Below are 22,600 nucleotides of genomic sequence, written 5' to 3'. Positions count from 1 at the left end.
CGGGCACATCCCCAGTAGGGAGTGTGCAGGAGGCAGCTGATCGATGTTTCTCTCTCATCGATGTTTCTGGCTCTCTATCCCTCTCCCTTCCTCTCTGTAGAATATCAATAAAATATATGAAAAACAAAACAAAACAAAAAACCAAGTCTATTAAAAAGAAAAGAATTCACTTAGTCATTTATTTTATTTTATTTATTTATTTATTTATTTATTTATTTATTTTATATATATATTTTATTGATTTTTTTTTTTTACAGAGAGGAAGGAAGAGGGATAGTCAGAAACATCGATGAGAGAGAGACATCGATCAGCTGCCTCCTGCACACCTCCCACTGGGGATGTGCCCGCAACCAAGTTACATGCCCTTGACCGGAATCGAACCCGGGACCCTCAGTCCGCAGGCCGACGCTCTATCCACTGAGCCAAACCGGTTTTGGCTATTTTATTTTTTTTAAGGACAGCTGCACCCACATGTTTCTTACAGCATTATTTATGTGTTTGTTTAAAATATATTTTTATTTATTTCAGAGAGGAAGGGAGAGGGAGAGGGAGAGGGAGAGGGAGAGGGAGAGGGAGAGGGAGAGGGAGAGGGAGAGGGAGAGGGAGAGAGAGAGAGAGAGAGAGAGAGAGAGAGAGAGAGAGATGGTTGCCTCCCACATGCGCCCCTACTGGGGGTGGGGCGGAAACCTGCAATTGAGGTACGTGCCCTTGACCGGGAATGGAACCCAAGTCCTTTCTGTGCACAGGCCAACGCTCTAACCACTGAGCACACCAGCCAGGGCAGAAAGAAAAGAATTTAAAATGGGCAAACTGCTGCCGCAGAAAGCACAGATACGTCTCCCCAGTGGGACCAAGAGAAGCAGGCCCAAGGCTGCGAGCTCAGAGCTTCCTCCGCAGCCTTCGAGCGGGAACCACGGTGAGCACTAGCGGGTGTGTGTGTCCTTGGGGAAGTGGCAGGTGGTTATGGGATGAGGTCATATGAGGGGCTTCTGGGGTGCAAATGCCATTCTATTTCTTTAAAAAATTTGTTTAATGTGTTTTTATTGATTTTTTAGAGAGAGAAGAAGGGAGAGGGAGAGAAACGTCGATCGGCTGCCTCCTGTACGCCTCCTGCTGGGGATCGAGTCGGCAACTTGGGCATGTGCCCCGACTGAGAACCGAACAGGTGACCCCTTGGTACGTGGGGGGATGCTCAACCGCTGAGCACACTGGCCAGGGCTCATCCTCCGTGGCGATCCAGCTGGTGGTTGCACGGCTGGTTCCCTTTCTTTAATTTGACGAGCTGACTCTGTACGGTTCCGTGAAGCTCAGTGATGGAAAGAAGACAAGAACGCATGAAGAATGAATCAGGATGTGTATCCACGTGGACAGTGTTGGATTAAAAGAAGTAATTTTCCCATTTATACCTAAAATACACCAATTCTTAAAATTTACCATCAGTCAAACAGTGTCTTGCTTACAGACGTATAAGCTGAGTAAGTATAAAGACACATGAGATTGTAAGTAATGAACTCATGATCACAGCTGGCTCCGCAGAGGGAGGAGGGGAAACAGAATCGAGGAGGGGGAGAGGGTCTCACAGTAATGATGTGTGTGTGTGTGTGTGCGTGTGCGTGTGTGTGTGTATACAGTATATAAACTTTCTGGTGGACATATTGCAAAATATAGAGATACAGTTAGATTGTGATATTATTCTCAATTCTTTTTCTAGTTTTGCAAGAAAAATACATAGTGTATACACATGCCCAGAACACGTGACATCCTTGGAGGACGAATAGTATGCTGAGAGCCCCCGTGGCCCTGCGTGTGGAGGAGGGATGGGCCCGCGGGTTCCTTGCAGGAGGGAAAGCCCGGCTGCCCTTCATCAGGGGCTGTTCTAGCTCGCAGACCAACGACCTTCGTGTTTCACCAGCCCCTCGTTAGCTGCACGTCTTTCATGAAGGTAATCACCAAGTTTCCCGGGAGGTAAATTACATCTGCTGACAAGACCTTACACCCACGGGGAGCAGTCAGATGGTGGAGCCCCGGAGGTGAAGGAAAAGTCAAGGTCAGCCGGGGTCACCTGAGCCGTGTGGGTGGGGAGGCTGGTGCCACGAGTGTAGATGAGGAGGCGGGGACACAGAGGACTGGGACTTTTGAACATGTGGCATTTGGGTGCCTGTCGGAGTTGGAGTCCGAGTCCAGGCGTGGGTGGTCTGCTGGATCTCTCTTTGCCTCACGTCTGGGTGTGGATGCCAACGCCTGGTCTTCTGGAAACTGCCTTAGAGATGCCAGAGACCTCAGAGCAGAGAGAGGTGGGAAAGGACGACCTTGAGTGGCAGTGACAAGGTCAAAGCCCCGTTTAACCCTTCTCAGACTCCCCCCTCCTCCTGATGCTGTTGTCCACAGATGCAGTCGCTAAAAAGGAGACAGGAAATCAGTGTTTACAGGAGCACAGCCTGAAGCACACAGCACCTGTGGTGTGAGGGGGCCCGGGTCCGCTTGGGGCTGCCGCTCAGAGGCGCACAGCCGGCGGCGCTCAGCTCCTTGCCAGGTGAGGCCACCTGAGCGGAGGTGTCAGCCACAGCCGTGGTCTGGGGGAGGCGGGGGTCCCTCCAAGCTCAGGCCGCTGTGGCCAGCATTCACCTCCTTGCAGTTGCAGGACGCTGCCCGCAGCTCCCTCCTCCTCCGCGCTCCCTCCCAGCCGAGCTCACCCCCACCCGCCAGCTGGGGCCCCGCGGGGCTCCTGTCTCCCAGGAGGGCGCACCTGATGGGGGGGGGGGGTTGGCCAGGATGTTCTTACCGCTCCCACGTGGCCCCGCAAGCTCTGCCAGGTCTGCTACCGCCTCCTGCCAACCGCCAGGGAACTTGACCTCCACCAGAACTTCGTCCCCACGCTCAGGGCCCCCTGCTCTTGGTGTGCCCCGCTCCGTACAGACAGCAGGGGGCGCCGCGGGCTTGGGCTGGGGCAGCCGCATCAGCCACTCACCTCCCAGATTCCCGCTGTCTCCAGGCCTCAGACGCACTCTCAGGAGGTGGGCGGACACTGCAGGTGGGGGCCAGGAGCAGAGGTGCACGCCCCCCCTGCTTGCGACCTGGGGGCGGGGGCTAGGCTGCAGTGGGAAGGTGAGCGGTGCCTGATGGCCAGGGGCCTGGACGGCGCCCTTCTCTACTCCTTCTGGTCCCCACCGCCCCTCAGGCACCTGCAGCGTTCACACTGCCTCAGGGCGGTCTCAGGAACCCGGCAGAACATTCTGGTCTCCTCCCTCCAAGTCCAGGACCACTCTGCCTCCCGCAGGACAGCAGGGTGCTTGTCTGGCTGGGGGCCTATCAGTCAGCTAACCTGGCCTGCAGGTGAGGCCGGACATCCCGCAGGGCAGCTGCGGGCACTCCCCCGCCCAGCTGTTCCGTGGCAGCATTCCACAGCTGTAGCGATGGGTGTGTCCTAAGACTAGAAAGTGTGCCGGCCCTCCGTTCCTGATTTCTCACTGTGATGAGAGTTTAAGAAGCTTCTCCGTGCCCACGCATGGGTACCTCTGCCAGACACCATTTTTCAAATTTCACAACCTGCCACGGAGATCTGAAACCGCAACCGGCAGTGTTTACCTTATAAAAACCATGAACTCAAACAAAGACAGTGAAAAGAGGTTATTTGGCAACTGAGGCCATAAGGCCACATGGAAACCATTAGATTTGGGGAGGCATAACCGTGCTGCGAGGATAGGAGCCCCCCTATAATGCTCGCTAATGATCCTATGGAGCTTTAAATGTATTTCTGTAAGGAAAAGAATGGTGTTTTTGTATGATTTGCAGGAAAAATGTTTTAGAAGCTTCAGAAATAAAACAGACCTGGCAGGAAGTGGGTCTTTTTCTTGTTTCTTCTCCAACAGTTCATTCATTTCAAAGGCATCGCTGAGATGTATGTTCCCGGTCTGGGGTCCTGCTGCTCGAGGCCACACGGCCATGTGGGCTGTCGTCACGAACAGCGGTGTCAACATCTATTCACTTGCTCTGGAAGTAGCAGTGTGTTGGTTCCGCACATACGTAAACTTAGGCATATATTAAACTTTAAAGAAATGTGACCCACGTTGATTTTCCAAGTGTCGAGGACACATGACTTCTTCTAGGAAAGCTTCGCTGGAATCTCACACTGATCGGGCTGTCCGCCTGGCTTAAGGCTCTGACAGCGTCAGACACGAAAACCTTTCCACTGGGTGTGACCAGAGCTAAGACCTTCTCCCGACTTCTGTCCATGGTCCAAGATTGAAGTTTTTTCCTTTTATCCTGATTTTTAAAACATTAAGGGGAGCAGGGGCCGGTGGGAGAGGGTAAAGGGGTAAATGGTGGTGGAAGAAGATTGACTTGGGGTGGTGAACACACAATACAACGTACCGGTGAGGAGTGATAGAACTGTACACCTGAAACCTATGTACCTTTATTAGAACCAGCGTCACCCCAATAAACTCAATAAAAAGGTAAAAAATCATGAAGTCAACTTTATTAAGCATACTTACATGTAACAAAATGCTACCCTTTAAGGTATGCAGTTTGATGCGATTTTTTCCATCCATTCACTCACCCACCCATCCATCCACCCATCCATCATCTATCTACTCACCCACCCACCCACCTAGCCATCCATTCATCCATCCATCATCCATCCATCCCTCCCATCCATTCACCCACCCACCATCCATCCATCCACCCATCCATCATCCACCCATCCATCATCCACCCAGCCATATATCAATCTATTCATCATTCATTCATTCATTCATTCATCCACTGCTGTGTTGTCACTGACATTATTATTGTGCTGCTCAATCAAGGCACCAACCTCTCCCATTACCTGAGAAGTCCTCTTACCCTCTTCCCAGTCACATCTTCTAGTCAATCACTCTATTTTGAGAAGAAAATCTAAAAACATATATTTTTTTCTTTCCTCATCTATTGTCTACCCCAACACTTACATCTATTTTCTCTTTCATTCTTATTGCTCCAGCTGCCTGGAAATTTATTGGATTAAAACACTGAGATGCTTACAGCTCTACTCACTAGGAAGATGAAAGCATGCCTCACGATTTGAACTCCTTCTCAGTGACCTCTAACTCCTCTGCCTCTAAAATCCCCATCTATCCATCCATCATCCATCCACCCACCTGCCCACCCACCTAGCCATCCATCCATCATCCATCCACTCAGCCACCCACCTATCCATCCATCCATCATCCATCCACCCATCCATCATCTATCTACCTACCCACCCAGCTAGCCATCCATCCATCCACTCAGCCACCCACCTATCCATCCATCCACCCATCCATCATCTACCCACCCACCTAGCCATCCATCCATCCATCCATTCACCCACCCACCCATCTACCCATCCACCTATCCATCAATTCATCCATCCATCCATCCATCCATCCAATAAATGTTGAATGTCTACTGTGAGCCACGGGCTACCAGGAATCCTGCCTCCACTTGACTTACATTCTAACAAGGAAGACAAACAATTTAAAAATTGTAATTAAAAGACAATATGTATCACAATGGGGAAATGTGGGGTACAGTGGGAGGTGCAGGAGCAGCAGCTGGGATCCTTCTCAAGGGGAGAGATTAGTGACGGGGCTTGTAGAGCATGTCAGTAAGCCAGTTAATCACCTCAGTTGTATTTATTGAGCACTGCAGGCGGGGCCTGGCGGAAGCTGCTGCTGACGCAGACAGAGGGGAGCAGGACTGACATGGGCGTTAATCCGGGCTAGGCTGGGGCAGTGGGCGATGTTCTGGGCAGAGAAAACCTGGGCCAGGGTTCCTAGGGAAGAGATCTTGGTGAGCTAGGAACAGGGAGCTGTGAGCAGCTGTTAGAGCGACCACTCGGCTCTCATTTGCTATGCAGAATGCTCATCGAATCTCTAATCAGAATCTTGTAAGAAAAAGAAATGCCGAATGTAGACACCACACCTTAATCCAACCGTGGGCAAACTACGGCCCGTGGGCCGGATCCAGCTGTTCTATCCGGTTCTCTTGCTCTCCCCTCCGCTCCTTTACTTTGAATTTATATTAGTTCACACAAACACTCCATCCATGCTTTTGTTCCGGCCCTCCGGTCCAGTTTAAGAACCCATTGTGGCCCTCAAGTAAAAAAGTTTGCCCACCCGTGCCTTAATCCCTTACAAATCATTTCTTTCTTTCGTAAACAAAGCTGTGATGCCCAGCTGGCATGGCTCCGTGGTTGAACGTTGACCGATGAACCAGGAGGTCACAATTCAATTCCCGGTCAGGGCACATGCCCAGGCTGTGGGCTCGATCCCCAGTGTGGGGCGTGCAGGAGACAACTGGTCAATGATTCTCTTTCATCACTGATGTTTCTATCTTTCTTCCCCTTTCCCTTTCTCTCTGAAATCAATAAAAACATAAAAAACAAACCACCGAAAACCAAAGCCATGATTAAGGTGGCCTTTCACCAGCGGAAGGAAGGACGCACTGAAGAGGGGGTATGAGGGTCCGATTCCCCCCTGGGGCCGGGCCCTCCTGGGGTCCCAGATGTGACTGGAGCCTGCCAGGAGGGGTGGCACGGCAGAACAAAACTCCCCGCACCTCCTGCTTTGGAAGCGGAAGGCCAGAGAGTCGGGGAAGGAAGGGTGTATTTCGTATTTATTGTATTCCAAACTCGCCCTGAATGATCTGAAGGTAAATTGCTCATGTGTAGCTTCTTGCGAATTGCTGACCTTGAGATGAACGCTGCTTGTAGGCAGATGGTCCAAAGGCTCCGCAAACCCGTGAGGGCGACAGACCCGCTGCCGGGTCACTGCTGTCCTCCCGTCCACAGGGTGTTTAACGCTTTGCTACTGGGTATTTATTCCATCTGTTTCCTTTGAGTGAGCTCTGTGCATCACGCCTGAAATTAAAGCTCTCTGATGACCCAGGTCTCCCGTGGGCGCACTCACCCCGCACACTGGGTCTCCCGTGGGCACACTCACACACGCTGGGTCTCCCGTGGGCGCACTCACACACGTGCTGGGTCTCCCGTGGGCGCACTCACACACGCTGGGTCTCCTGTGGGCGCACTCACACACGCTGGGTCTCCCGTGGGCACACTCACACACGCGCTGGGTCTCCCGTGGGCGCACTCACACACGTGCTGGGTCTCCCGTGGACGCACTCACACATGCACTGGAGACGTAAAGTCCCACCCGCCTGTGACTGCAGGTCAGGCTTTGCTGCCCGAGGATTCACAGCTGCCCGAGCAGGCACCGCACCATTTCCCCCCTTCACGGTGACGCAGTGTCCGTTCTGGGGGCTCGTCTTTTTCTTGGAGGGTCTCCTCACCATCAGCTCAGAAATATATTCTATGAAGAGCTATCGAGGAGCACGCCAGGCCACGGCAGGGGTGTGTGCTGCATGATCCCGCCCGCGTGTCTGTCAGTTTTGCCTTTGCTGAGCCCCTCACGGGCGGGGACGGGGAAACCCGGGCGGCCTGGGCACACTCACGACTCCAGGCCTCACGTCCATCAGCCTGGTGACCAGCGACCGCAGCACCACGGGGGTGGAATTTCAGCGGCCACGCCACACATACCTACCACAGGACAACTCACGGGACGTGGTCCGGGTGAGGGAGAGGGTGTGATCTGTTGTGATTCCATCAGGTCTGCCTGCTTCCCCGCAGTGGGACCAACCGCCCGTGCTTCCCCAGGAGCCAGGCGCAGAGCCCCGCCTCGGCCTAATCCAGGTTGTTTATGAAACAGGGTCCCGGGCTCCCCCGTGCCAGCGCCTCTGGCCACCACGGGGCTCCTCGCGACTCTAAGGCTCAATCAGTGACAGCCCCGCCCCCGATGGCCCCTTAGCGAATCTGCTCCGTCATCAGCGTCACGGACGTGGTGACTGAAGTGTGGATTCCCAGCACGGTTAAGCCTCACGCACACGTGGCTTTGAAACATGCAAATGCTGGTGAGATGAGTCTGTCGCTGAGGGGGAGGCACGTGGTTTTTCATGGGAAACGGATGAACACTCATCTCGATCAGGATGCCTGTCACGGCGGCCGCCTCGTGAGCAATAGATCCTGGTGAGGTCGGCCTGAACAACCTCCCCCCCCCGCCCCCCCGCCCCCCCATCTATAAGGAGAGTCCCGGCACCAGGCTGCCTGCCGTGCGGACAGACTCTCGGGACAGAAGTAGCCTCTGTAACTTCCTATCCCCATGGGTGTCTTTTTCTAACAGGAAAGAGAACTTTTCGAGTGGACGGTCACAGCGCTGTTTGGCGGCGGTGCCAGGAGAGTGGCATCTGCCGGACACAGTGAGCGGGCTCCCTCCGATGCCCTCCGCCGTCCCCATGACTCGTGCCGTGTCAGGGTGGCGGACCCCCCCCCGAGCCACAGCCACGAGGCAGCCGTTTCTAAACTCAGCCTGACGGGGGGCGATCCTTCCGAGACTGGACGGATTCAGAGGGTCCACAGACCGATCGTCAGAGAGAACAGGACAGGCAGGTCACTTTCCCATGAGAGCATGGTGTGCGCTTTATTGCAGAACGCAGGTAATACAAATGCTGAGGCGGCCTCTCCAGGTGCAAGCACTCCGATGGGAACCCCGAACGACGGGCAGCGCGCTCCGCACCGGCCCCGCCAAGCACCGTAACGGGGCTTTGAGGATATTCAGTCCGCTTCTGGCATGAACAACCACACGCGCTCGCTCCCTTGAAGAGAGCCAGCTCGCAGGTCGGTGCTGCATCGTGACTCGGCAGCGGGTCGTGTTGAAGCGACAGGCGTCGTCATGGTGCTTTAAGGCCAGAGTAGAACACCCACTTACCCGACCCGACGCACAGCCTCCACGAGGAGAGTCCCGGAGGGAACCGCATGAACGAAGGGGGAAGGCACTGTGTCCCGCTCACGTCGCCGGCGCCCACGGTCCACGCCACACCTCCGCGTTCCACCGCACACGCCCAGGTAGGCCACAGCGCCCAGCTAGGCGCCCTCAGCCGCGTCTCCACCAAGTGCACAGCGGGTGGGAACATGTGCTGCCGGCTTTATTTACAAGTTCACCTCGATGTTTCGTGGGGCAGACACCCAGCGACCTTACCCCGCCATTCCCAGGAATCAGTATCGACCACCACGTGAAAGAGACAGACAGACCGACGCCAACCCCAGATGCCTGCGCCGAGACGCCGCCCCCACCGGAGGCTGGCAGGGAACCTGCTGTTCTCTGACGCGGGAAGGGACCACCCAGAACCGCAGAGGGACCGTCAGGGAGCACAGCTGCAGGGCGCCGGCAGGACGCCGAGCCACGGATCCGGGTAGAAGCCGTGTGGGTGCTCTTAGGAGCTGCGAGCCGGAAAGGTGGCAGTTCCAAGGCTCTCGGATCTTCCGACATGCAGAGCGAGGGCGGAGCCACGCGGACAGGCTCAGTTCCGGAGGCCGGCAACAGACATGCAGGAACGTGGGGCGGGAGGGAGGAGGATGGGCGCCACGCTGTCCACACTGCACTGCGGTCCCCCCAGCTTCCCACCTCAGACGCTTCGTGGGCACGGGGCACTCTCCCCCCGGAGAGGGCCTACCCCGAGGGCTGCTTGGGAACGGACCCCGGCCCACGGGTCAGCCTGCCCTTGGCAGAAACAGAGCCCCTGGGAAAGGGACGAAACAGGACCGCTGCCGGTTGGCGTGAGACGCCCGAGGTCCGTGTGCGATGACCCAGCTGCGTGACGGGTCCGGACATTCCCGGGGCCACGCGCAGCGATGCGGTCAGGACCAGGAGACCAAGCTGGTCCTCCGCTGACAATGAGAGCTGGGCTGTCCGCGCTGCGGCCACGGCGGCCGCCTCACAGTAAGACCCCCGTGGGGACAGGGACTCTGCAGCGCCGCTCAGCTGAGGTGCACGGGCGTGTACTCCGGCCTCCTGGTCTGGATGATTTTGGGTTTGGGCCTCTTCGTCCTTTCCATCTCGTCCTCCTCCTCGTCCTCCTGCTCGCTCTCGCACACGTGCACCACGACGCTGGGCGTGGTGTCGGTGGCCGCGTGCAGCTCATACTTGTCCCCTGGGGAGAGAGCAGCGCAGGGTCACCCGGGCAAGGGCGAGAGCCCAGAGCGAGCGAACGCAGACCAGGGTCCGGGTCGGCGGCCTCGCCTGTGCGCACGCAGCGGGGACGGAGGGACACGCCTGGACAGGCCTTGCTTCGGTGGCGCCTTCCCGACAGGAGGAGCGTGAGCAGGGCCTCCCGTCAGCACGGCGGGCGCCTTCCCCACAAGAAGGCGGAAGATGCCTTTGCTCAGCTGCACGGTGAGCCTGGGATGCTGCCACTGTCCCCGGGGGACAGCTGCAGGGAGGGTCAGAGGTCACGGGCCATCTTGGCCACGATGTTCCTAACAAACCCTCCAACCCACCCACCAGACGCACCCAGAGGGTAGGGGGAGGACTACATTTGCAAACCCTCTGCCATCCTGTGGGCTGCAAAGCACGGCCAGACCACGACTTCGGCCACCGGCTCCGCTAGGAAGGCCCGGGCACGCTGGTCTCACACAGTCTGTCCACCAGAGCTTCTCCCTCAGCCTCCGCGGGGGAGGTGCTGGCAGAGGGTCTCCCTCAGCAGTGCCCTCTCCCCGCAGGGGCCCGTCCCCCTGCTCTGCCCGGGGAGACCCCGTCCCCCTGCTCTGCCCGGGGAGACCCCGTCCCCCTGCTCTGCCCGGGGAGACCCCATACCCCTGCTCTGCCCCGGGGAGACCCCGTCCCCCCTGCTCTGCCCCGGGGAGACCCCGTCCCCCTGCTCTGCCCCGGGGAGACCCCGTCCCCCTGCTCTGCCCGGGGAGACGCCGTCCCCCTGCTCTGCCCCGGGGAGACCCCGTGCCCCTGCTCTGCCCTGGGGGAGACCCATGCCCCCTGATCTGCCGGGGGACTCCCACCCTCAGCCTAATCGCCTCGGCAGGAGCTGCTGGGAGCACATGCCCCCAGCCTGGCTGCCCGCCTCGACCTTCACGCGCCGCGGGCAGTCGGTAACCGATCCCTGCGCTCCACGCACAGGACGTTTCCGATGTTTTCAGAAACGTAACCTTTCCCACAAGAAACTGCTGATGGCCGAGAAACTGACACCCTCGACCGAGGACATCTGATTACGGCTCAAGGAGAAACGAGGGGCCATGGCTCAGCACCTTCTCCTCTGCTGCAGGAACCAGGCGGGCCTACCCCTCTGCACCCCGAGACCCACCTGCCTCCTCCCCAGCCCTCTACCACACGGCCAGTTGCCCCCACATTTTACTGTTTCGGGAAACCATGAGCTGAGCGTGGCCAAGGGCCAGGCTCAGGGGTAACTGCCCAGGCCCCCCAGGGGGAGGGGGTCAGAGCCCGTTTCCTGAGGAGGAGCTGAGGCCAGGGTGCCTGTCCCCCGAGGCTCACACCTTGTCCCTCGGGCACTGCAGCCTTCTTTCTCTGGCCGGCTCCACAGGGAGCAGCCCCTGGGGCAGGAGGGGCGCGGGGGGCTCCCTTCCTTCCTGTGACCAGTGGCTCTGCACCCCGACTCTGGGCAGGGAGCTGAGAGTCAGGCAGTGGCCAGAGGACCCTCCCACAGAGGAGCATTTCTGGGGGGGGTGGGCTGGCTTCCTCCCCACAGTCCACGCTCATCTCCACGTGGAGCGGCAGGACTGGGTCTGGAGCCCACACAGGCTGTGTCAGTGGGTGAGGATGGGGTCACGGATGCTGGCCAGGAGGGGCCCTGGCATTCGGTCCCCACAACCAACTACATCCCCGTGGTCCTCCCTGAGGAGCGAGGCCAGAGGCAGCACGCCCGCACCCCACAAGTTCCACTGAAACTGAAGGTGCAGACAGGGGATTCTCGCTGGCGCCATGCACACGGGGTGGGAGGACAGTGGGGCGGCCATGCCTCCCGACCCCGAGCATCTGCGTCTGGGCCCTCAGCACTGTCTCTCCTCACTGCTGCCCCGCGCCCCTGGCCCACTCACCTACCCCTCCCCTCTCCCGGGGCCCCGCTCAGCTGGCCTTGGCACCCCGCTTACCTGGCCCTGGGACCCCGCTCACGTGTTCCCCGCCCCCCCCCCCCCGGGGCCCCGCTCACCTACCCCTCGGCCCAGGACCCTGCTCACCTGGCCGGGGGGCCCCGCTCACCTGCCCCCCCGCCCCAGGACCCCGCTCACCTGGCCCTAGCTTGGAGATGGCATATAAGAGATCGTAATTTATGACGGGGGTGGCGTCTTCCACTTGCTTCCAGCCAACAGGCGGCGAGGCGGGAGGAGAGATCAGAAACTGCTTGTCCGGGTTTGGGGGGGCCAGGTGGGAGCTCCCGATGTGCAGCGTCTGGGAGAGAAAGGGGCAGGCGATGCAGCAGCCGCAATGCCGCTCGCGAACACAGGTGCGAGGACAGGTCCAGGTGTCTGGGTTCGGGTTCTGGGGGAGCCTCCCAGGACGGGGGCTCACAAGCACTCCGGCTCAGAGGCGGAGGGAGGATGGACAGAGATGGTTTGTGTATAAATGGGTCCAGGTCAGAATGAGCCGGGACACCCCTTCCTCCCCGCTCCTCACACCGGAGGCACGGAGGAGGCTCAAGCACCAGGAGGCCAAGTACACTCCAAGATGACGTCACTCTTCAGGGACCCCGCAGGGCCGGGGACCCAGGCTCCCACCACACACCCTCTGATCCTAGTTGAGCTTAAAAGTTCTACAGCGATTAGAGGGCTGAGCAGCAAAATCTTACCAGTTTGGGCTGTCCTCCCCACACACAATGTGCACGTGCATTTATCTGAATAATCAGAACAAGTCGTGGAGGGACTAAGCCAGGGGTGGGCAAACTTTTTGACTCGAGGGCCACAATGGGTTCTTAAACTGGACCGGAGGGCCGGAACAAAAGCATGGATAGAGTGTTTGTGTGAACTAATATAAATTCAAAGTAAAGGAGCGGAGGGGAGAGCAAGAGAACCGGATAGGACAGCCGGATCCGGCCCGCGGACCGTAGTTTGCCCAAGGCTGGACTAAGCCGTTATTTGTAGGAAACCCCACCTCGCGCAGCCAGGAGCGTGCTCACAGCCAAGCATCCTCAGTGAAACCTGCGCCCACACTCACCACTAGGGGGCAGGGCAGGGCGCCCGTTCTAAAGTCCAGGGAGTTGGCCTTTTCTGCTCAGGAAGCTTCCCTAGAGGGCTGCTCCCTGGCCTGGGGGACACAGCGCCCACCCCGTCCCCCGCACCCCACGGGGCTCACATTAACCAGGGAGTGGCACCCCAGAAGCTCCTCTTTCCCCTGGGTCACACCATCAAATGGAACTCTGCCTGGAAGGTGGTCACCTCCACGGAGGGCCCGGGGCACTGGGAGGGTGGTGAGCAGGAGGCAAAGCAAACTGGGCCCACAGCGCTGGCTGCTGCGCTGAGGTGCGAGCCACGGTGGGTGGCAGCCGAGAACCCGGGAGCGGGCCCCTGTGGTGGGCAGCACCCCATCAGATTCTCAGAAACCTACTGCCCAAGTCTTGGGGGCCAGGGGCCACGCCCACCCAGTGCAGGCGGCCACCTCCCCCATCAACACTCCACCCAAGGCCATGTGTGAAGTCACTTTCACATAAATCCTGAGGTTTTCTGAGAAGAGGGGAGACCTGGGAATCTGGAAGATGAGGTCTGCCTTTCCCAGGACGAGTTCTCGGATCTAAATGGATGCAGGACGTGATCCCTGTCCAGGCTACTTCCTTAGCAGGGCCGGGGGGGGGGGGTGCGGGGGGGCCGGGGGACGGAGAAGTACGCACGCCAACGAGCTCCGCTCACCTGCGCAAAATACAGCTTCATCTCCTTCCCGAGAAACTCGGTCTTGTGCAGGTGCAGCCGGGCATCGGCGGCAGACAAGGGGCTGCTGAAGTTTATCCGGACGCGCTTGAAGCTCTTAAAGTACTGGAAGGTGATGTCCTTGTCGTATGTCCTAAAGAGGGACTCGAACTTGGCCTGGGAAACAAAAATAAAAGGAGTTGAAAGGTACCTTCACCGGACCCTGGAGAGCCGCTTCGTGACGTTTCTGCAGGAGGAAGTGGTTCTTACCCACCCGGAACCCGCGCTCCGGGAGAAGACAGATGGCTTTAGCAGGAAGGAAGAGCGCACGACGGACTGAGCTCGCTCACCGGCGGGACAGTCACCAATAAACACTTCTCAGCCTCACAGAAGCGCTCTTGTTAACGTAGAATGCGGTGCGCGCCGGTCCCCTGCCCGGCCGGCCGGGCCTGAGCCCAGTGACCGGCCCCCGCCCGTGAACCCCGTCCCTGCCACGCGGCGCAGGACCCGGGGCCGTGTCCACCGCACGCTTCTCAGGGCTGAGACGCAGTGCGGCTCATTTGAGAAACCGTTTCTGTGGACCTGGCGGACAAGGCAGTGAGTCTTGCCATTTTAATGTAAAGGAAGAGGGTGAAGAACCCTCCCCGGTGTGTGCTCACTCCACCTGTTGCTTCCGAACTCTCCGAAACAACACCGCTCTGAGGTCCGCGTCCTGCCGCGGCCCCCCCACCCCTGCACGCTGGCACAGCGCCCGTCCCTGCGCATCTCCAGTGATGGCGCCGGAGAAGACGATGGCGCAACAAAGAGCCAGCGCCCTCCCGGAGAGGCTCTGAGGAGACCACCCCCTCTCCCGCTGGAGGTGTCACTGGGGAGGGTCCCTGGGGTGTCCTTAAGGGGGGGCGCGGGGCATCCACGGCAGCCCCTCAGGGTTCCAGCCAGAGAGGGAGCGGGCGGACAGGCAGGCCTGGAAGAACTTGCAGAGTTTGGGCTGAGCAGGTGCCAGGGCGGGTGCCCTCCGCACGGAGATGCAGGACAGAGCTGGCCCACGGGGACCTGAGACCTATGGGAGGCACCTGCTTCTGCAGAGGGGAGGGGGGTTCCTCATGCGAGAGAAAAGCATCTTCTAGACCATTCGGGCCGGGCACAGGGCGGGGACGGCCCCGGGCCAGTGCCCACTCACACGGCAGGGCTGGGGCAGGTCCCCGTGCCCGCCCCCCGTGCCCGGCAGGGCTGGGGCAGGTCCCCGTGACTCCACCAGCGTCTGTGAAGCGGGAGTGGGAACTCACACACTTTGGCTCTTGGAATTCCCTGGCTTCCCTTCGGGTATGGAAACCTGTCCTCTCCTCCCCGCCCCCCCGCCCCCCGGCACCTGCAGAGGTGAAGGGTGAGAGAGGGAGCAGCTGCGGCTGCAGCCTCACTGCCCGGGGCTCTCTCCACCTCCCCGCGGGCAGGCTCCGGCACGGGTGTCCTGACGGTGCCTCTGGAGTGTCGCCTGACCTCATTGCAGGCGCTGGGACTGACTGCTAGGTCTGAAGTTATGATTCATAATTGAGGAGCGGTGACTCGGGCGAGTATTTTTAGAATACAAGTCAGGGCTCAGGACCAGACGCAGAGCGTGCGCCATCTGTGAGGTCCTGCCACTGCCAGCCCCCCCAAACCCTCCGTCCCAACAGCGCACGCCGGCTGCACGGCTGTCGGTGGCCCCGCTGCTGCCCCGGGAAAGCACGTGCTCTCACAGAGAGTGCCTCCCGCACACACAGGTGGAGCCGCAAACCTCCCATCTCCTCCAAGGAGGACCGCACAGCCGTGACAGTGACGGGCTGTGCTCACTGCCAGCACTGAGCGCGGCTTCCGGAGGCTCGGACGCTGTTTCTCCAGCTCGACCACCTGCCGTGGCTGCGTTTTCTCGGCTAGAGAAATCGGGAAGGACTGCAGACACACACCCACCTTCACGGCCTTTATTTCCTAAGATAAAACCAAGTTCTCCAGACGCCAGCGAACGTGCCCTTCACTAAGACCTCCCCCAGAGAGTCTGCCCAGAGTGAAAGCCGCGGGCCCACGTCGCCGCCCTCGCTGGCCAGGGCTCTGGCGTCACGGAGCTTTGGAAGTCCCTTCCCAGCCCATCCCGCGGGCGAGCACTTTTGCTTTTTAAGGCTCAACGCATTTTGGATTTATTTCAAAAACTCCAAAGCCACAGGAGAGCCACATACCCCCACCCCCAAACAGTTCAGTTAATAGGCCCAGTTAAGAGAAGTGGAAAAGAAAAAGAAATGGTTCCAATTAACATCACGCTTCGAAAACTCCAAACTCGCTGCGGATTAGAAGCCTTACCCTCGCTTCACTTTCGCTGAAGATGTCCCTGTCTGCCACGCAGGCAATCAAGGAGCTAAAACTGTAGTTAAAGTTTCTGAAATGCATCTTGCTTCCTCCCGGGGAGAGGGCGAGAGACCTCGGTCGCACCCGAGAGCCAGCGAGGTTCCTTTGAGACTGGGCTTGTGCGTGGAGCCCGCGCTTATAAAGCGCCCAGGTCCAGCCCCAGGGAAAGCTGGGCTCCTGGCGCATCCTGTTTGGAGGGCAGAGTCCGAGCCGCCGCCGCCGGCTGCAGCCACAGGGACACAGTGTGAGGCTCCTGGAAAGAGGTGACGTCAGCGCCTTAGTCACCGTCCCTGCGCGAAGGAGCGGCGAGGATGGAAAATCTGCGCGCTGCCTGCAGCTGCTCCATCGCCCTCCTTGCAGCATAGTTTCCACTGGTAGTAATTCCATTCACGCTCAGACACGCTCCGGGCTGAATGGACGCCGCTTCGGATGGAAAATGTGACAGAGAAAAGGAGGAAGGCCCGCAGTAAACAGCAATTAGCCTCCGAGCGCGCGCCCGGCGTTGGGGAACCTGGAAGCCAGCCTGGCGGCTGCTGGAGCCCTCTCATTTCCTGAAAGTGTGAGAGAGAACGCTGGAAATCTGTCTTGGTCAGTGAACTGCTTTTAAAGAAAAAAGTGGAGTTCGGTTTGCAACACAGCTCCTCCCCTCCTCCCCCACAGTTGGACTTTTTCGGCCAATGTCCCGATTCCCTCGGGGACCCCACAGTGGGACGCGGGAAGGAGCTACAGAGCGATGCAGGGTTTGCACCGGAAAGCGATGGCTGCAATTTGAGAAGGAGGACTGTGCAACCTGACTGTCTTCTAACGGCTGCTGAGTTCAGAGAAAGCCCTAAACCTTGCAGGGAGTCTGGGGTCTGAAGTGGAGAAAGGGAGCATTAACGGGGTGTCGGGCTTTGAGACTCAGAGACAGAAAGTTTTTATTTTAATTAATTAATTAATTAGCTACTAATCTTTATTGTTGAAAGTATTTACAGGCCCCCTCCCCCCCCAATTGACTTCCTTTCACCTGCCTTCACCACCCTGTTGTCTGTGTCCATGGTATGCACACATGCATACAAGTGTTTTGGTTGATCTCTTCCCACCCACCCACCCACCCCCCACCTTCCCTCTGAGATTCTGCAGTCTGTTCCTTGGGTCTATGTCTCTGGATCTGTTTTGTTCATTAGGTTCCATGTATGAGTGAGATCATGTGATTGAAAGTTCTTTTTTTCCTAGGGAAGGAAGAAGGAGTGGAAGGAATGGACCCCGGGCCGCAAGGTTAGCTCAGCTGGCCTTTTCGGGTCAGAGGTCAGGGCTGCAGAGCATCCTGGGGTGGCTGACCTTCCCGCACTTCAGGAGTTTAGGTCTCTCTGCCTGCGGGGGCCCTGTCCTCCCCGCCCTCCCGGGACCCACCCCTCACATTTAAAGATTAACTTCAAAGAACCACGAAGCCAGCCAAGAAGGACATCTGCCACCGGATGTGACACCCAGAACACGAGTCCTCCAACGAGGAAGGCCGCCTCCTCGGACGGATGAGTGCTGTGGGCTCAGTGCCCGCGCTCATGCCGGGGCGGTTATGGAGGAACCCGGCACGGCACTCGCTTTGCCGATTTACCAGAGTGCCCAACCCAAAGGGAGCCGAAGGCGTGCACTCTAAAACCGTGGGGCCACACCGAGGCCGGCACAGGGGCCGTGCTGGGCAGGGAATGCGTGCTGGGGGCGCGGAGTGGCGGCGTGTCCTGGAGGCGCACGCAGACTGAGTGGTGCGGGGTGTGGGAGGTGTTGGGGGGCGCAGGGGGAGGGAGGAGGAGAAGGACCCAGAGCTGCACCCGCGCCTCCGGCTGCACCTTCTCGGAGAGCCCTCGGCCTTGGTGCCAACCCCTGCCCTCCTGGACCCACTTGGCAAACAGTGGGAGGCGATGGGAGGAGGGAGAAGAGGCAGTTAGTTCACCGTCTTCTCTATAAAGCACCCGGGCGGGAGGTCCAGCACGGCTGTGGGCAAGGCTGGGCATTTCTGTCCCCGAGGCAAGTGCGCGCTCACCCAGGCCGCAGTGCTGGCTCCCTGTGGGGAAGGAGAGAGCGCCGCGGTGGGGAATCTGAAGACTGGCCACTGTCTCTCTCCTGGAAACACTGATAAAGGACCGATTCCTCCCTGGGCTGCCCCGGAACCAACTTTAGTGAAGTTGAGGCTCCACGTTTACATCAGGGACAGGTGGTCGCCCGGAGGGAGGGAGGCGGGAGAGGAGGGAGGGAGGCGGGAGAGGAGGGAGGGAGGCGGGTGAGGAGGGAGGGAGGCGGGAGAGGAGGGAGGGAGGCGGGAGAGGAGGGAGGGAGGCGGGAGAGGAGGGAGGGAGGCGGGAGAGGAGGGAGGGAGGCGGGTGAGGAGGGAGGGAGGCGGGAGAGGAGGGAGGGAGGCGGGAGAGGAGGGAGGGAGGCGGGGAACCTGTCCATGTACCACAGGTAACACTGCTTTGAGCTCATTTCCTATCCTTTTACCTATTGATCTGACAGTTTCTGTAGGAACGCCCGCTCTCTGACTGCACGTCTATTACACACGGACTTGGATTTCTAAGCGTCCTGTGCAAAAGAATTCACTTTGCAAATACTGATTTCCCCCACTGAGAATAAAAATCGATCCAAAAGCACATATTAAAAATTTTGACTTTCAAAATAAACAAATAAGACTATATCAAACTCAAAAGCTTCTGAGAAGCAAAGGAAACCATCATCAGCAACTTACAGGACGGGAGATGATATTTGCAAATGGTACATCCGACCAGGGGTTAATGTCCAAAATATAGAAAAAACTCATACAACTCAACCACAGAAAAACAAACAACCTGATTAAAAAGGAGCAGAGCATTCCACAGCCATACAGATGCCACAGCACATGAACAGATGTCAAAATTACTGATTATCAGGGAGATGCAGGTCACAGCCACAATGAGATGCCCCCTCACGCCCGTTAAAATGACTTTTATCAAAAAGACAAGAACGAACGGGTGTTGGAGAGGATGTGGGGGAAAGGGAGCCCTTCCCGCGGGAATGCAAGTGGGTGCGGCTCCCCTGGAAAACAGCGTGGAGGTCCCTGAAGAAGTTAAGGACAGAACTACGGTATGACCCAGCAACTCCACTGCGGAGCGTTCGCCCAAAAGATACAAAAACACTAATCTGAAGTGCTCCACGGACTCCTAGGTTCATCGCAGCGCTATTCACACAGCCAACACATGCAAGCAACCGAGGTGTCCACCGATGGGTGAATGGCTAACGACGTGGCACAGATACACAGGGATTCTACCCAATCACAGAAAAGGAATGAAATCTTGCCATTGGCGGTAACATGGATGGACCGTGAGCGCATAATGCTAATGAAATAAAACAGAGGAAGAAAGACAAATATTGTGTGATTTCACTCATAGGCAGAATCTAAAAACAAAACCAAACCAGGTTCATAGACACAGCGAACAGATGGGCGGATACCAGAGGGGAAGGGCTTGGGGGTGGGAGAAAGGGGTGAAGGGTCAGTTGAGGGTGATGGATTGTAATTAGGCTTTTGGGGTGAGCACTCGGTACTGGATACAGTTGTCAAATTATAATGTTGTATACCTAAAACTTTAATAACAACAATGAACAAACAAACCCGAACTAACCTACAGTAGCAGGATGCAAATCCTAAGTGCCTGGGGCCAGGGTAGAGGAAGGCACGAGCTACAGAGCAGCATAAACTTGGGGGGGTTGGGGGGGAGGCAACCATGTCCCGACTGTAGTGGGAATTCACAGTGTCCACTTCAAATCTGAGAAATTTAATTCCACTAAGGTTGGAGAAGAAGTTAAACGAGAAGCTGACTTCCTGCTTGTACGCCTGTGATTCGGACCGGTGCATCCCCGCGCAGGCTGGTGGAGGCAGGTGATGTGGGGAGAGCAGGGCTAATGCAGGGTCTCATCAGACTCCTGACCAGCCCTCTAAGAAGCGTACGCGGAGGGGGACACTGAAAACAGCGCCCCGCGGCCCACTGAAAGCTTCAGCTGTTTGCGTTTCTCCATCCTCACCAGGAAGTCGCAGTGACTGCCAGCCCGCACCGGCCCGCTCTGGCCCCAGCGGTTCAGAGCGCATGTGCACAGAAGCTGCCGTTTCCAGGGGAAACTGAGTGGCTGCTGCATTCCATCCCCGCCGTTACAGCACTCCGGACGCGCAATCGGGGTGACCTCAGCCTGCCCACTAGACACCCCAAGGAGTTACCATCTCACCAAGATGCAGCACCCGTGGAACTTTCCGCCGAGTGACCATGGGGAAAGCGCGTGTTGACTTGGTTGTGCAAACCGAAGCGGAGCGAAGAAGGAAGAAATTCGAAAAGATCCCATGGGCAGGAGAGGACATACGTGGTGGAGGCCTAAGGTGTCGCGCCCACCTGGACCGCTTTCACTTGAGGTAATGGACCGGCTCTGCTGTCCCACAGCCTGTGCCGCCGCTCCCTCTCCTGTGGCTCTACTGTCCCCACCACCCGAGCTGCACGAACACAGGGCTCTCTCCTCCTAGGCTGCACCACTCCCCGGGTTAATATAAAATCCAGTCCCGGTGAGAACCGAACAATCCGACACCCGCAGAGTGCCTAGCTGTGCCTGAAACGCAGACCGTGGCTGGTGTGTTAGCTGCCTTTTCATCCCCAGTTCGCGGATAAAGATGCTGAGGGCCAGGGGGCGCACTGGGCTTTGCGACTGCAGCGTCCACGCTTGTGCCATAGCCATGCCCACTGAGCATCAGTGCCCTTGGCATTGCAGCTCACTTCCCCACGCACTCCCTCAGGCCTCTGCTGGACTTCCCAGAGGCCCTGTGCCAGGCCAGCCCGTGGGCGTGAGGTCGGTGCTCTGTACTGTCTCCACTTTGCACCCGGCACCCCCTTTAAGGAGCCCTCCGCAACCACAGCACCTTCCTAACCAGCCTTGCTATGGCAATTTCCTTTTGCTCCAAACAGTATGGGATTCCCACATCTCACTTCCTGAAGCCCAGCTTGATCACAGTCCTCTCCTACTGCAAACACAGCAGTGACTTCCCATTGCTCCTTCAGTTGAAGATGACTAGTACTCATCTGTTCATCCATCCATCCATCATCATCCATGCATGCACCCATCCATCCATCCATGCATGTATTCGTCTATCCATCATCCATCCATCCATCATCCATCCATCCATGCATGTATTCGTCTATCCATCATCCATCCATCCATCATCATCCATCCATGCACCCATCCATCCATCCATGCATGTATTCGTCTATCCATCATCCATCCATCCATCATCCATCCATCCATGCACGCATCCATCATCCATCCATCCATCATCCATCCATCCATGCATGCATCCATCATCCACCCATCCATTCATTCATCCATCATTTTAGCAGAATGGCAACTGTGTTCTGTTAAGCCTCATAGTGGAAAGAAAGGGAAATTGCAATCATTAAGAAAAGAAGAAGTGCAGTGAAATGAGAACCAGTGGATTGGGGGACTAAGACAGGAACAGTGTGTTCCTACAAGACTTCATCTTGTTTGTTAAATTCCCAGGGCACTCGAAATCCCATTACCTCTTGTTCCTCATGACCGCAGTCCTTCCCTAGCGCAGATTAGCCCCCCGCCGTACTTCTTCGTGCACGGCCTGCCTCGCTGAGGGAGGCGCAGCCAAGACAGGGCGGGGAGCCCAGCAGCTGAGCCAACGGCAGGACATTGACTCTGAAATGACAGCTGCCCGGGGTCTGGTCCTCTCCGACCACCCTGCTCTAATTTGTGATTTTTACTGGTGCTCTGGCGCTGTGCTAGGCAGGGCAAGTCCCGCAGGGACCACACCTGGGCCGGGACAGCCGTGCAGGAGGGCTGGTGCCAGCCCGTGTGCGCCTCACTCACAGCACCGGCTTGCTGTGGGCGCCCAGCTGGCTGAGGGCATCCGGCTGGCTGTGGGCACCCAGCTGGCTGTGGGCGCCTGGCTGGCTGTGGGTACCTGGGTGGCTGTGGGCGCCTGGCTGGCTGTGGGCACCTGGCTGGCTGTGGGCACCCGGCTGGCTGTGGGCGCCCGGCTGGCTGAGGGCGCCTGGCTGGCTGTGGGCACCTGGCTGGCTGTGGGCGCCTGGCTGGCTGTGGGCGCCCGGCTGGCTGTGGGCGCCCGGCTGGCTGTGGGTGCCTGGGTGGCTGTGGGCACCTGGGTGGCTGTGGGCACCTGGGTGGCTGTGGGCGCCCGGCTGGCTGTCCTTCTGCCCAAGCAGCTTGCACAGCCCAGCCGATTCATTCCGTGTGAGCTCCACGGCCCGTGTTCACGCCGACGAGAAGCCTCGGTCTTCCTCGCCTGGTCCACACTCACCTCCGAGGAACGGATGCGCCTAAGCGGTGGATGCGCTGCTGTGAGGCCCAGGCTGTGCGGTTCTGGTAGGTTCCCCCGGGGGAGGATGCAAGGGCCCATGGATACCAGTGAGACTGGCTAACCTCACATACAAGATGGAGAGGTGAGAAGGTTGGGGAGGAAAGGGAAGGGGAGGG

At 58.0% G+C, this 22,600-nt stretch overlaps 1 protein-coding gene across 2 annotated transcripts in view; it reads right to left on the bottom strand.

Annotated features, from left to right (window-relative positions):
- Positions 1 to 8,466: 8,466 nt before the first annotated feature.
- RCAN1 (regulator of calcineurin 1) overlaps positions 8,467 to 22,600 on the bottom strand; it is a 60,212-nt gene continuing 46,078 nt past the window's right edge. The window contains exons 1-4 of one of the 2 annotated variants that reach the window (XM_080656247.1): positions 16,052 to 16,420; positions 13,724 to 13,897; positions 12,113 to 12,272; positions 8,467 to 10,005 (exon numbers count right to left, since the gene is read on the bottom strand). In XM_080656247.1, the coding sequence (XP_080512373.1) occupies positions 9,833 to 10,005; positions 12,113 to 12,272; positions 13,724 to 13,897; positions 16,052 to 16,282 (738 nt within the window). In that variant the 5' untranslated portion in view covers positions 16,283 to 16,420 and the 3' untranslated portion in view covers positions 8,467 to 9,832. Of the gene's footprint in view, positions 10,006 to 12,112; positions 12,273 to 13,723; positions 13,898 to 16,051; positions 16,421 to 22,600 lie in introns of those variants that run through there. The other variant, XM_080656246.1, reaches the window with a different exon arrangement.

The sequence above is a fragment of the Plecotus auritus genome (genome assembly GCF_963455305.1).
Source record: "Plecotus auritus genome assembly, chromosome: 2".
In the NCBI taxonomy this organism is placed as follows: Eukaryota; Metazoa; Chordata; class Mammalia; order Chiroptera; family Vespertilionidae; genus Plecotus; species Plecotus auritus.
The sequence above is the reverse complement of the archived record's forward strand: the minus strand, read 5'-3'. Positions and strand labels throughout refer to the sequence as shown.